The 13,470-nt window shown below is 42.1% G+C and overlaps 1 protein-coding gene across 1 annotated transcript in view; it reads right to left on the bottom strand.

Annotated features, from left to right (window-relative positions):
- Positions 1-13,470, bottom strand: part of spns2 (spinster homolog 2 (Drosophila)) — an 87,062-nt gene that overhangs the window by 20,914 nt on the left and 52,678 nt on the right. The window contains exons 4-6 of the mRNA XM_010870389.5: positions 9,574-9,725; positions 4,066-4,132; positions 105-247 (exon numbers count right to left, since the gene is read on the bottom strand). Coding sequence (XP_010868691.3) covers positions 105-247; positions 4,066-4,132; positions 9,574-9,725 — 362 coding nt within the window. The remainder of the gene's footprint in view (positions 1-104; positions 248-4,065; positions 4,133-9,573; positions 9,726-13,470) is intronic.

Consider the following 13,470-nt stretch of genomic DNA (forward strand, 5'->3'; position numbering starts at 1 on the left):
TGTGTGTGTGTGTGTCTCTCTCTCTCTCTCTTTATCTATCATGCCAAGCCACTTAGATATGTCAAGGTACATCTGAAGTAAGTAGTAATAAACTGAGGTCTTACTTCTTGGCCAGTGCTTTCATGTCACACAGCCAGGAGGTGCGGTGTTTGATGCGTCGTCCCAGCTGGTCAGCATGGCCTCTCTTGGGCTCAGGCACAAAGAACAGGATCAGGGTGCCGGCTGTCATTCCCAGCACCGGGGAAACCTATTGACACAAGACAGTAGCACATTAAGACCAGGGCCCAGTCTCAAATGGCATACTATATGGAAGGGAATGGACACTATAGCCACGTCACAAATCTGCGTAGCCCCAATTAAGCCCCCTCAAGCATTTTATTATTTTATTATTTTTAAATAAAGAAATATGTAGAAGTTAATAACCAGCCCCCACATATTGGTCAAGCTCCCTGCCACATAACCTGCCACGCCTGATTCCAGATCAGGTGGTCTACTATTTCCGGTGGATTTTCCAAGTATGCAACTGTACACGCTTTTTGGGGTAATATATACCAAAACACCTTGAGCAGTAAAAGAGTCGTTTTTTTTTGTCAAATGTTGTCACCTATATTGATATATATTACATCAATCTCATTCATGTATGAAAGATATTTTTTTTATTGTGCCATGAAATGTACCACGCTAGCTATGTTAACATTATTAGCTATTTTTGGCGCAATCCCTTTTTTACAAATCATTAATTGGAATTTTCTGTTTACCCCTTGTGAACTTACTGACTTCAATCCAAACTGAACTCGACCCTAATGTTCACAGATCAGCCCCTTTAGGTTTGGCAATAGGTAAGGCTCTGAACGAGCCTTAGTGTTCACATAGTGTTTTTTCAGTGCAACTCTTTTCTGAGGCTCTTTGACAGTGCAATTCTTTGTGGGAGTTCTCTCTTATCTCCTTCATAATCTTTTTATGAGATGCGCTGCAGTGAGCACGCACAGCAAGAAAAGAGAGGCTAGATAGATATTGTGTGTGTGGGAATTGTTTGTCATTAAGCTGGGTTGCCCACGGGAAAGCGTTGAGAACACAAACAGTCCTCATGAAAGCGCAGTCAGTTCTCTCCGTCAAATAAAAATCATGCAGCCTTTTTTATTTTCTCACAACCCCTTGTTGTATAGAGGCACATGCGTATTCGCAATCAAGAGGCTGAAGCAATGTGTTGGTTGTGCACAAGTAGGCTTTCACATTTGTGCAAGGGCATGCTTACATACAACTGTTCAGTGTTATCAGAATTTATAATATCTACTGCAGTGTTGCCTCCTAATTCCATACAATCTACAGTAAAGTATCACTACCTACTAAGGCGATAGGTATGACAAAATATGTTTTCTTCTGTTATGCCAGAATACTACCGGTCAGTCGCGGTAGCACCTAAGCAGAAAGAACAAAGCTTGACAATGTCAAGCACAAGACTATGGACAGACATAAATCTGTGCTCAAATAATAGGTTGTTTTTCACAAGTCCACTTCCCCATTCTTGTCATATTATCAAGCGATAATTCAGCAAGTACAAAGTGGCACCGTTCGACCCACCGCGACCTCCGACCGCGGTGCCATGTCTGTGGAATACCTCGAAGCAATCATGAGGTTGAGGGTTAAGTTGCAGGTCCCAGTGGGTTCTTCTTGCCCAGCATTGGTTAGAAAGCTTGCTGTTGAGGAACTCCCTCCATCGCTGTTTTCTGCCCATTGTGTAGAACCGTTTAGGAGGGTTTTGTTATCCAATGTTATTTTATAGTATTTTTCCCTCACCACTACTCCTAAATACTCTCCCTCTATCCTCCAAGCTTTCCGTTCGTCCTTCCTGAGTTGTGTAAGTGTAAGAGTTACACTTTGACTGTCAAGCAGCTACACTGCACTACTCCTTTCCCGTAGCTTAGTCGGTAGAACATGCTTTTAAGAGCAGGGTTGTGGATTGGATTCCCATGGCGAGGCCATTGTCAATGTATGCACTCACTACTGTAAGTCACTCCGGTTAATAGCATCTGTAAGATGTGCTGTTCTTAATTGCCTTCACTGTACTCCCCTTTCCTGCACAATATGTGAAGAATGGGCGTTAACTTTCAAGAGACACCGCAATCTCAAAGTCCCAAGCTCCTTCTCCACTTTCCCACCTTCCTTACCTCCTTCCATCCTTCATTCTATATTCCTAGGTAAAAAAGGAATGCAGCCAGTCCCGGGTACCTCTGGGGAGTGGAAAATCTGAGGAAAGCGACGCAAAGTGTTTTTTCCTCAAAAGCCGGATATGGCTTCCTGTAAGATGTTTTTTTCCCTCTGACTGAGTGCTGGTATGATTAATTGTTCCTCTCATTTATGGCACTTTCTCATTCTCTCTCTCCCTCTGTCTCTCTCTGCTATGACATTGTGTGATCGTTCTATTGGGGTCAACTTTTACTGGAACGAGACGTTGTTTACCAGACTATGTTCCCACTCCACAAAACAGGACAAATGGACTTCCCGTTTCCTAAAGGCAATAGAGATGTCATGTCGAACTGTGCTGGAATGGAATGGTTAACGCCCTCCTCAAAGTTTCCCAATAACATGCTGAGAGCTAATGATGACAGGGCTTTTCAGATGGCAATGTGTAAACGTTAGCGCTGTCACCAAGGGATGCTCACTGATCTTCTCCATGACTACCGCTGCAAGCTGTTAAAAGCGTTGTTAATGGTTCCTTCTGACTGAAAATGGTTTATAAAAATAGGACTTCTCATTTAAATGTTTGAAATGAGGTAGCAACAATTAACTATCAGAAGGAAATGAAAACATTTCAATGTTTAACACACTACACTAATTTCCATAAATTCTGTCTTCTGCATTTGTCTATAACATCTTGTCCATGTCACACTGAATATCATCATTATTAATGCACTTATGGAAGAATGTTTTGGCATGGCGATTCCAAATCTGACATGGTCACCAGTGATGTCATGATGTGGCATATTTACGAGCTGAAGGAGTCCGACATGCCAAATACTTTTTGCCGATACTGTGTTCATTTTTGGCCTGCTTTATCAATAAAGATGTACTTGTGATAATTAACTCAGTTTGGAGGTTGGTTTGTACCAGGGGCTGATCTGTTTGCTCCTCTGCCTTGCTGAGGCAGATCCTACTCCATGTTGAAAGACATTGCCAGTGTTCACATGGTTTATATGGTTAGAGGGTTACCAGTTGTGGTTACTACTATGGAGGGCAATAATATATTTGATCAATTAGGAAAAATGGGCATATGTATTGTATATGAGTAAAAGGTATTTTATCAAAAGGGAAGAAAATCCAATCAAAGGTTATGCATTTACTTTGTATAAAAATAATGTAATTCCATTTGAAACATCTCTTTCTAGATGACATACTGATGTCTGACCTTGTTTTTTGTATTCAGTCTATGTCAGGTGTGGTTAGATGTGCTTAGAGTTTTGAAAAAAGGGCTTTGGTTGATGATCTGTTGTTTTTTTGTACCAACAGTGTTGAAATATTACCACATACTTGTGTGAAAAAAATACATGCATGGTGAGTGAAGAAAATCCTTTACAGTCTATGGAATGTCAATGAATTCCAACAGATGTAGCGAGATGATTTAACTGATGGAAATAAATTGCACTTCTCATTTTACCACAATTGGAGATAGTATTAAAGGTGCTGTATCCTTATTTGGCCCTGTTTAACACAGCAGCTGCCTCGTACCCCTGGCTCAAACCACAGCCTCCACGGGGGACAGAGTGAGTCAGGAGAGGAAATGACAAAAACCAAGATGTTGAGGATAGTGAGGGATGACGTGATGACGACAATAAGGAATGACACCGACGCGACGCATGCAATGATGACGAAGATGAAGGATGAGGATCATGAGGAGGATCATTTAACGAGGACTACGATGATTTGAAACGATAAAGTCGTAACGGCGAAGATGGTGATGGAGACGAGATACGATGCCATGATGTGGCTCTCACCCCTGGGGTGTGCGGGCCAGCATGTGGGTTGGGGGGGGCACTTTTGATAATAAGATGATGGTCGTGGTCTTACCCTCAGTGCCCAGTGCCAGTCCCCAGCAGCCTCCTTGGCACTGGAGCCCAGGATGTAGCCCAGCCCACTGGGGGAGGAAAAATAGGAGATGGGTTAGATATGGCTACCTAGATAGAGATCAACCAAGATCCAATTAAAACCATTCTGGAAGCTAAATAACAGCATTCAAGTGTCCTTTATTTTTAGTATATTCAACTCTGACAAAAACATTTACTAGATGTTTCCTTGTTTGGGCCTAGTGAAGCACTTGTGGAAATATTGAACATTGTATGCATGTGGACAGAGGTGTAACTTGTAACACAATGTAATCCTATGGGAGAAAATGATGTGTACAGGTATGATTTCTCAGTGAAACACAACTAAAGTAACTAAAGTTACAGTCTAAGCCTGGATGAAACCCCTACCACACAACAATTATTTTTTCCTTGTTTTGGACTGCTCAGAAATGGTCTCTGTGATTGAGCGGCTCAAAATACAGATATGTGAGACGGCTTGTTGGATTCAGAAGGGCACAGTGAAGCTCTCTCAAATGAATTTTGAGAATCGGATGCACAGCCTGTGCTGTGTTACCAAATGTGAAGAAGTGAAGTGTGTGGCTCAGTGAACCGCTAAAGAACCGTGTGGCCGATCCATTGCACCCGGCTCACCGTCGACAATGCTTAGTCTCTGAATGGCCTGCAGGATGCAATATGTCCAAGCCAAATGACTACATAAAGGCTTCATTTCTGGCATCCTTCTGGAAATATTTGCACGTTCGCTGTGAATGAGCCAGGAATGCTACAGACAAGTGGACAGCTCATTAAATTTGGAGAAGACAAAGGTAGGAGTTATTTTGGAAACGGCAGGTTCCTGTGTCACCTGGTGGTCACATAAAGTCAAAAACATATTGAACTTTTATTGTGGGAACCATATTTTTTATGACTATTCCAAGTTGTACTGTTGCTAATCCCCCGGATCTGCCTGCACTTCCTATGGCTTTACAGTACAGAGTGATCTTAAAGCTGCGTATCAGGCAGACCTATTCATTATTCAATTTTATTTTCTGTGCAACTTTTATTGATGGGAGCATTATATAGAAAGGCTATTTGAGTAATTGGGAGAAGAGCATGGATGGTTAAGTAATTGGAGGGGAGTGGGGGCAGGGGCAGAGTGCAAAGCAGCTTGTTTTGATTAGTATTCCATAAGTTCTAATACTCATGAAATAAACCTTGGTAACCTAACAACATCTAGTAGCCTTCTAGGAAATACAAAATTTCCCAGCAGCTTCAGAGCCTGCAGATAAAAATAATAATGTATCATTAACACTATCATTACCACAAGTAATGAGTAAATATATATATATAGTTCTGCTGCTGCCCCCGCGACCCGGCCCCGGATAAGCGGAAGAAGATGGATGGATGGATGGATATATATAGTTCCTCATATTTACTATATAAATATAAATATATAAAACACATTAGACTGGAAAGAAAATCAGCTTTCATATATGGTTTCTTCAGTATATTATCTCAAAAAACATGTGACACATTTTATCTGTATGCCATTCTGTCTGTCTTTCTGTCTGTTTTTCACTATACATGGCTGTCTCTCATTCTGTCTCACTGTATGGCTGTCTTTCTTTCTGACGGAATGTCCTGAAGCGTGCCTCTTTCTGTGTCCGGTCTATCATCAGATAAGATGCTTAATGAGTGAGTAGTGTTGTTTTTGGGTCTGGAATACAATGACACTGATCAAAGCTACATTAGCTGCTGTAGATTGTCTATTGAGGTGTGTGTGTGTGAGGGTGTGTGTGTGTGAGGGTGTGTGAGGGTAGGGAGTGGCTACTTCCACAGTTCCTGTTCCAGAAGCTAGTGGAATTAATGTCATCAATTCTGTCTGGTGAAATTAGACAATTTCATCTGATGCCCTGTGCCTCTGAACTTCTCCTTATCAGAAGAACACACATGCAGACAAGAGTGAACTAACATGGTCTCACCTCTCACACTACAAGAGTTCTGTCTGTTGTTAGGCTTCTTTAGATGTTATCTCATAACATACAGTATGCCAATATGACGACAGCTGCCTGACTCAGTTGATCTCCTGTTAATTTGTACTTTCCTAAAATGGGGCATTTATATTTTTAATTGACAGAGAAAGAGGGAAAAGACAGATGTGGACGTTTTTGCTGGAAAAGCATTGGGCTGGACTCTACTGCAGTGGTACATGCACACTGGTGGCAGCGGACCACTCCAGGCCAATCAATGAAATTAATTTCATACAGGCCTCGTTACATCAGTAGTTGTCACAGTGCTTAAGCAGACAGCCGGTCACCACAATGTATGTGCTTTCCTGCATTCATTTAACTGATGTGAGTCATCATCACACAGACTCAACCCACTCTATCATGAGCTATGCTCTTCAACATTAGATATGTGCACATGCACAAGTACACACACACACCTTTAGCTATATAACTTTATGGGGAATTGAAATCTTAGACCTAACCTTGATCCAGAAATCCATATTCCCTATTTTCTGGCCCCAATCCTAACCCTAATCTCAACATAACCTTAATTTCATAAACCAAACTTTTATACCTAAACCTAACTTAAGATATGCCTAAACGTAACCAAACCAAAACCTTAACCTTAAACCAAATCGGTGAAGCCTAATCATAGAATTCCGTTAATTAAATTAATTCTAACATCATGACAAATTCTAAGTTTTCCCACCAATGTAACCCCTAATATGGAAATTACGTTTTCTTTATTGGGGATTGACAAAAAAATCTAGTCAGAACCATTTTTTCAGGCATTATCTTTGTGGGGACTTTGGGTCCCGATATGTACCCATAAATGTGGATCACACACACAAACACACGTCGTACACTAAGCCCTTTGTCAGCGGATAACATCTCTATTGATCAAGGACAAAGATAGAGGCAGTAGATAAGGTTGTTAATCAATAAAAGCCAGACAGGGCTGTTCTGATGAATTAATATGGGGACATTATCTTCTCAAGCAGCCAACAGGATGCTATAAGTTGCTGAAGATGATGGCCATCTCAATGTGCATACCTCTGAAATCAAAAGGCTACTAGGACTAAAAGATGTGTCTTACTGTCAATATCTCCATTTAAGTCATTCAGCAAACTATCTTATCTAGAGCCACTCACAGTATTGTAAAAATGACTGTCTGTACTAACATATGTTTGCATAATGTTTGAACAGTGGTCCTAATTTAGCTCTTTGAAGTAAGTTTATATGGGTCTGAAAACACAGGTTTTTGCCATTTTGCCACTGTATCAACCCCCCTCCTCGACCTAACATTCTGTTATAGACGCACATCCAAAGCTGCATGGGCCTGCCTGCCTGTTTGTCTGTCTGCCTGCCGGGCTGTTAGCCTGTATATCAGGACTAAGTACTGTACCACAGGACCAAGGCTGAGACAGGAGACGCTGTGTTGACTGTTAGCTCGACAGACTCAGAACAGATAAATACTTTTATGGTCTGGAGCAGCCAGCTTTACATTGGGGTCCTTATCAGCATGTTAGGCTTTGAAAAGGTTATGATGATTCAATGGGCCATACTCTCTGGAGGAAGCTCTGAGTCACGCGAACATTGAAGCGTGCACACATAAATGCACACAGAAGTCGCACGCGCATACACACACAGACGCACACATAGACACACAGACCGGATGGGGACATGGGGGGGGGGGGGGGGTGGTCAACATTGTTGTGCTAAACTGATTAGGGCTCCAGAAATAACAGTGAAACAGGGCATAGACTTCATGATAATTCCAGTGACTAACAGCTAGCTAGCTAATCTTAGCCCACCCGGAGAGGGTTTGGAAAGTTCAAAATCACCACTAAAACTAAAGGATGAGGAACTGTCAGAGATCTCGGTTTCTTCCCAAATGTCTCACTATTCCCTATACAGTGCACTTGTTTTAAAAATGGCAATAAACAAATATTTTGGTATCGCTCACACAGTAAAAAATTGTTAATTGGCCATAGTTATGCAGTCGGCTATTAGGGAAAACTTGAGGTTTTGTTTACTGACAGGGGGAACTTATTTCCTTTGAACCCTGAGGTCACTTCCTGGAAACGGTCACAACAACCCTAGGTAAAGCTAAACAATCAGGGGGAGAGTGCTTTAGGACAGTTGGCGGCTCTCTACTGAAGCCCGACTCTTTCACCTTCCATTGTTTCAGCTGCCGGTCGATATCTAACATTCCAAACTCTTTTGGCGTACCACACCAGAAGTCTTCTGAGGAAACTTTGCTCTTTCCTGTCCAGCTTTCCAACAGCATTCAATCTGCCATCAATACTATTAGTAGGCTACACTCTGATACTGGATTTTCCTTGTTGCTGATGTGCTATTTCATCGATCAAGCAGTTCAGTGGCGGAACAAGTTAGCAATTTCAGGCTTTGCCCACAAAAATTGATATTCAGAACAATCTAAGCTATTACCTAAATGTTCTCAGTTTAAAAGACACAGGGATTAACACATGTACAAATGAGGTGAAATAGGCATTGCTTTACAAATAACTCATTCAGCAGCTAATGGAGCTGAAATATTTAATACTTAAAAAAACACTAAACCTTAGTCAGAGATGGCTAAGCTCTGGCTGACCACTGTAGTGTGAGGCTGCAGAGTATTTCTTATTCATATTGCGTCTCTTTTTGTGTCTGACTCTTGCTGCTTCTATGTGAGACGGGGAACAAAACAGTGTGACGCAGACACATTCCCAGGGCCAGACAGGCTCTGAAGCAATGCACACTGTGTGCACTCTTCACAGTAAATATGCCTAAAGGCTGAACGTCGAAGCACCCGCCACATCCATACATCCACCGACCAGAACTGTAAACTTTTTTTACCACTATGCTGATGTGTTAGTTTTCTGCCCCTCTTGCCTTTTCACTGGAAGGAACTGAGTCCAGGGCTTTGTTGTTAATACACCTCCTTCCAGGGGCCTGTGGTGGTCCAGTGGTCTACGCCACTGTGTCCAGTGCACATACACTGCTGCAGTGTGGGTTCAATTCCAGTGTACTGCTTTTTCAGAACGCTTCCTCCTCTATTGCTCACATTTTTCACTTAAATGAATAAGCATAAAATGCCCCAAAAAATATAGGTATTTAAAAAAGTACACAATAGATCCTTCCCCCTTTCATCTGTCCATCCGAGAAAATGTTCTCTTCATTTAGTCGTATCTGTTTCCAGGTTCCCTGGCAGTTTTTTTCCTCTCTCTGGGTGGATGGAGACAGACATAAAGAGGCAGTCTGGGTAGTTGGGGATGCATGCTGACCTTTGGATTGCAAGGCTGGTTCCACTGATAGACTCAGCCAAATCCTATTCTCCACGCCTTACATTAATCTCTGTGCATTTCAATGTGTGTGTGTGTGTGTGTGTGTGTGTGGATATACAAACAGGTAATGATTTTTTTTAGCAGGGCACTATTGTGGCCAAAGACATGCACAGTATCTTTATGTTATGACCATATGCTCTATTCGAAGGTATCACTTACCTTCCCAGGGGGATAGCCAGGTAAAAGACAGAGAGCATCATGGTCCGGCTGTTGTTGGTGAAGAGGTCGCCAATGATGGTGGGGGAGATAGAGGAGTAGCTTGATTCACCAATCCCCACCAGACCTCTGGACAGGACAAACAGCCAATAATACTGCGGGGAGAAGATCACATGATAAAGACAAAGGCAAAATATAATATACAGAACACATGCTCTGGATTTCAATAATCCATGGTGCCTACTATATTTTAAGGTTCATCTGCACTTTTAGATTTGTTATTAAGGCATTGTTATGCTTTACTGGATCTAGACAGTGGGGAAAGACAGAAGAGTTGTTGCTGAAAGAGCAATGGGCCGGGTTGAAAGCCATGCTGAAGCGATACATTTCCGCCAGAGGCCAAGGCTTAGACCACTCGACCCCAGGCCAAAAAACATCAATCAAGGACTGTGTACAAAAATAATTCTCAGGTTCTCTCTGAGCCTCATGGCAGAGAAAAGCTTCCTCAAAGTTGTCCTCAAATAGATTTGTCCCTCTCCTCCACCCTTCCCTTCTGCTGACTCATCAGAGGAGGATGTTCATAAATCTGTCCATGTTGCTGTTACTTCTACCGTTTCTCTTGACTGCTGGAACACCTTTTCCAAACACAATTCACATTGGAAAAACAGTTCAACTGAAACACTGTTGGCCAAAATGACAAATGGCATTTGCAAAATGCACAAAAACTTGCAAAACGTTAGATGCATGTACGACTTAGTTATCTCGTTGAAAGTAACGTTATTTTAATCAATCGTTGCACAGTATAGATTCGGAACATGTTTCCAACCCCTTCACTTTTTGTGCATTTTGCTTTGGTTGACTGGCCAGACAGAAGCCACTCCTTAGTTGCTGACATGACAGCCCACTTGGAGTTTGCCAAAAGGAACCCAAAGGACTCATGTGCTGGCTGTCATGTGCCTTTTGCTGAGAAGTGGCTTCTGTTTAGCAACTCTACCATCAAGGCCTGATTGGTGGAGTGCTGCAAAGATGGTCCTTCCAGAAGGTTCTACCAACTCCACACAGGAACTCTGGAGCTCTGTCAGGGTGACCATCGATTTCTTGGTGACCTCTCTGACCTAGGACATTCTCCCCCGATCACTCAGTTTTGCCGGGCGGCCAGCTCTATGAAGAGTGTTGGTCGTCCCAAACTTCCACCATTTAAGAATGATGGAGGATACTGTTCTTGGGGACTGTCAATGCTACATACATTTTTTGGTACCCTTTTCCAGATCTGTGCCAAGACAATCCTATCTTGGAGCTCTATGGACAATTCCTGTGACCTCATGTCTTGGTTTTGGCCCAGACATGCTCTGTTAACTCTGACACCTTATTTAGACCAGTGCATGCCTTTCCAAATCAATGTCCAATCAACTGAATCTACCACAGGTGTACTCCAATCAATTTGGAGAAACATCAGTAGAAACAGGATGTACCTGAGCTAAATTTTTAGTGTCTCCATTGAGTCATTGAAACAATCACATTAATTTCTGCCTTCAGGGCAGATCTGCCTCCATATCTGTCGTTGTTTGAATAAGGCAAAACCCTGGCAACGATTCCACACTCAGTTCGGCAGAGATTAACATTGATCAAGAGGGCTGTACTGTGAGGCTATAACTGGAGAGTGAAAAGACAGTGACTGGGCCACTCAGGAAAGATGCATTGAGACCAAATTAGACAGCGGGAGAGAGAGTGAAACTGAAAATAAAAACAGGGTGAGAAAGATAAGGGTTATGGGTGACGATGGATTTCATCTAAAATTGTCTACAATTGTACACAATTGGTTCCAATTTGAGTGACGCGCTCCACTGCCTGTTACCATTCTGGCATGCAGGGCTATGCTGCGCAAGTGCGGCACCAGCTTCTGTCTCTTTCGTTATCGTTTCTTGTTTTCAGCCTGTCAAACCTGCTTGCGTTATCCTGTTGGTGACTTTGAGACAAGCACCTGTGAACTGACCGAAACTTCACAAGGACTATCACTCTTGACATAACATTGGAATAGGCCCAGCAACATTTCATATATAAATGTCAAGAAATGAAAGCTATTCTAATTACTGTTGTTTTTGTCAAAGAATGCATTAAAAGCCCAAAGGACTACATCAGTATGGATGTCAGCCACGGTAAGGGGTTAAAGGAAGGGGCTCTATATAAAACAGCGTTATAGAACCATGCCCTGAGGTGGACATCCCTATTCCTTTAGCAGTTGTTTCTCTTCAAATTCAATTTCAAGTTGATTTCAATTTTAAACGCTTTATTGGCAAGTTGAAAATAAAAAAGCTAGTATATAATAAAAACATAAACAAAATAAACAAATCTGAAATGTTAAGTATATGTTAAACACGCTTTTTCAAAGAGATAACATTGTTTAGACTGTTCTATTACAGGCTATGCACAGCAACAACTCTCTCCCTCTTTCAATACCTGACAGTTTTCATATGGACAGTCATTCCATGAAAAAACTTTTTACATGAATCCCAGTGGGCTTTTAGGCCAGCATGAGGTGAATTTAATCAGACTGCCATACAAGGGGTTATCCTACACCATGGGACTGTGCCATTTCTGTTTCCACCATAGGGCAATCTAATGTAACAGGAAGATCCTTGCCCTCTCATCTCATATCTCTACCGATGTTCAGAGGAGGTGTGTGTTAAGGAGGGCTGTGTAAAGTTTAGCGTGGCAAAACCCAGACCCACCCGTCATTCTGCTGTCACACGCTGTAACGGGTGGATGGCAATCCAAGGTGGGGGTAAAGCGCATGCCCGTCACACACCCTCTGGAGCGTATCCACACAACACACACATATAACAAACACAGAAGCACAAATGTGCACAGAAACGCATTCAAGAGAGCACACACACACTCACACACACACCCTCTGGACCGGACACGGCCCATACACCATGCCACAAGCCAAAATGAATTACGAGTGAAAATGACAGTTCCATTCCTATGCATTGGGCTGTAACAGCAGCCACACGTCGTGTTGTTTTGAATAACTTGTGGGTATGGTCATAATGCTGTTATTTTTTGGACTGCTGTTTTAAATGAATTATGGCGCAGCTGAGCTATTTCCTCTGTATTCCTCTGTAGATAATTCTGCTCATGTTGGTTTGAATGAGTGTGGTCGCTCGACCATTAGGGCTATTTGGTTGTAATGATGCAGCCATGACAGCAGCTCAACAAAAAACCATAAGAACAATAAGAACAATCAGCGGCTGATAGCCTAGCAGTTACAGTCAAAATGTATTGAACCTAAAAGAAAAAAAGAAAACATAAATCTTCTTCCTCCTAATGAAAAATATAGAATGATTTCTGTAAATACAAGTGGGCTGAAATATGTGCATGCTTTTACTGTCGTAGACAATTATGAAGTTTGGTTTGCCGTCAGCAGATGTAAAAGGATCTTGATAGATTTGAAGGAGAGACTCGCTAGGAAGACAAGATTGTTTGATAATGAATAAATGAACTAACAAGAAACATTAACATGCTGTCTAATTTGCCTCTAATCTCCCAAGTCATCTAGAAATAATCTTCTGACAATGATTGGAAAACACCTCACAGCTATGCTGTCTACGGCTGCAGACAGCACACAAGATTAATCGGGAAAAAGCCACAGTGGAGGCATCTACGTACCACAACTGTCTGAGACCTGCCTGCCAATTTCACGCAATAAACTTGACCATTTAGCCCTGTATGTTTCAGATGTTATATGGGTTACAAAGCTTCTCAGAAACCTGACTGCTAAATTAATGCTCTGAGTGGATTTACAAACAGGTAATGATTAGCATCAGTTGTGAAAGAGCTGCTGATGTTGCATGGGGAGCATCATTTAAGGAGTTTCGCAAGAGACATCCACTGTGGTTC

The sequence above is a fragment of the Esox lucius genome, chromosome 7 (assembly GCF_011004845.1).
Source record: "Esox lucius isolate fEsoLuc1 chromosome 7, fEsoLuc1.pri, whole genome shotgun sequence".
Taxonomy (NCBI): Eukaryota; Metazoa; Chordata; class Actinopteri; order Esociformes; family Esocidae; genus Esox; species Esox lucius.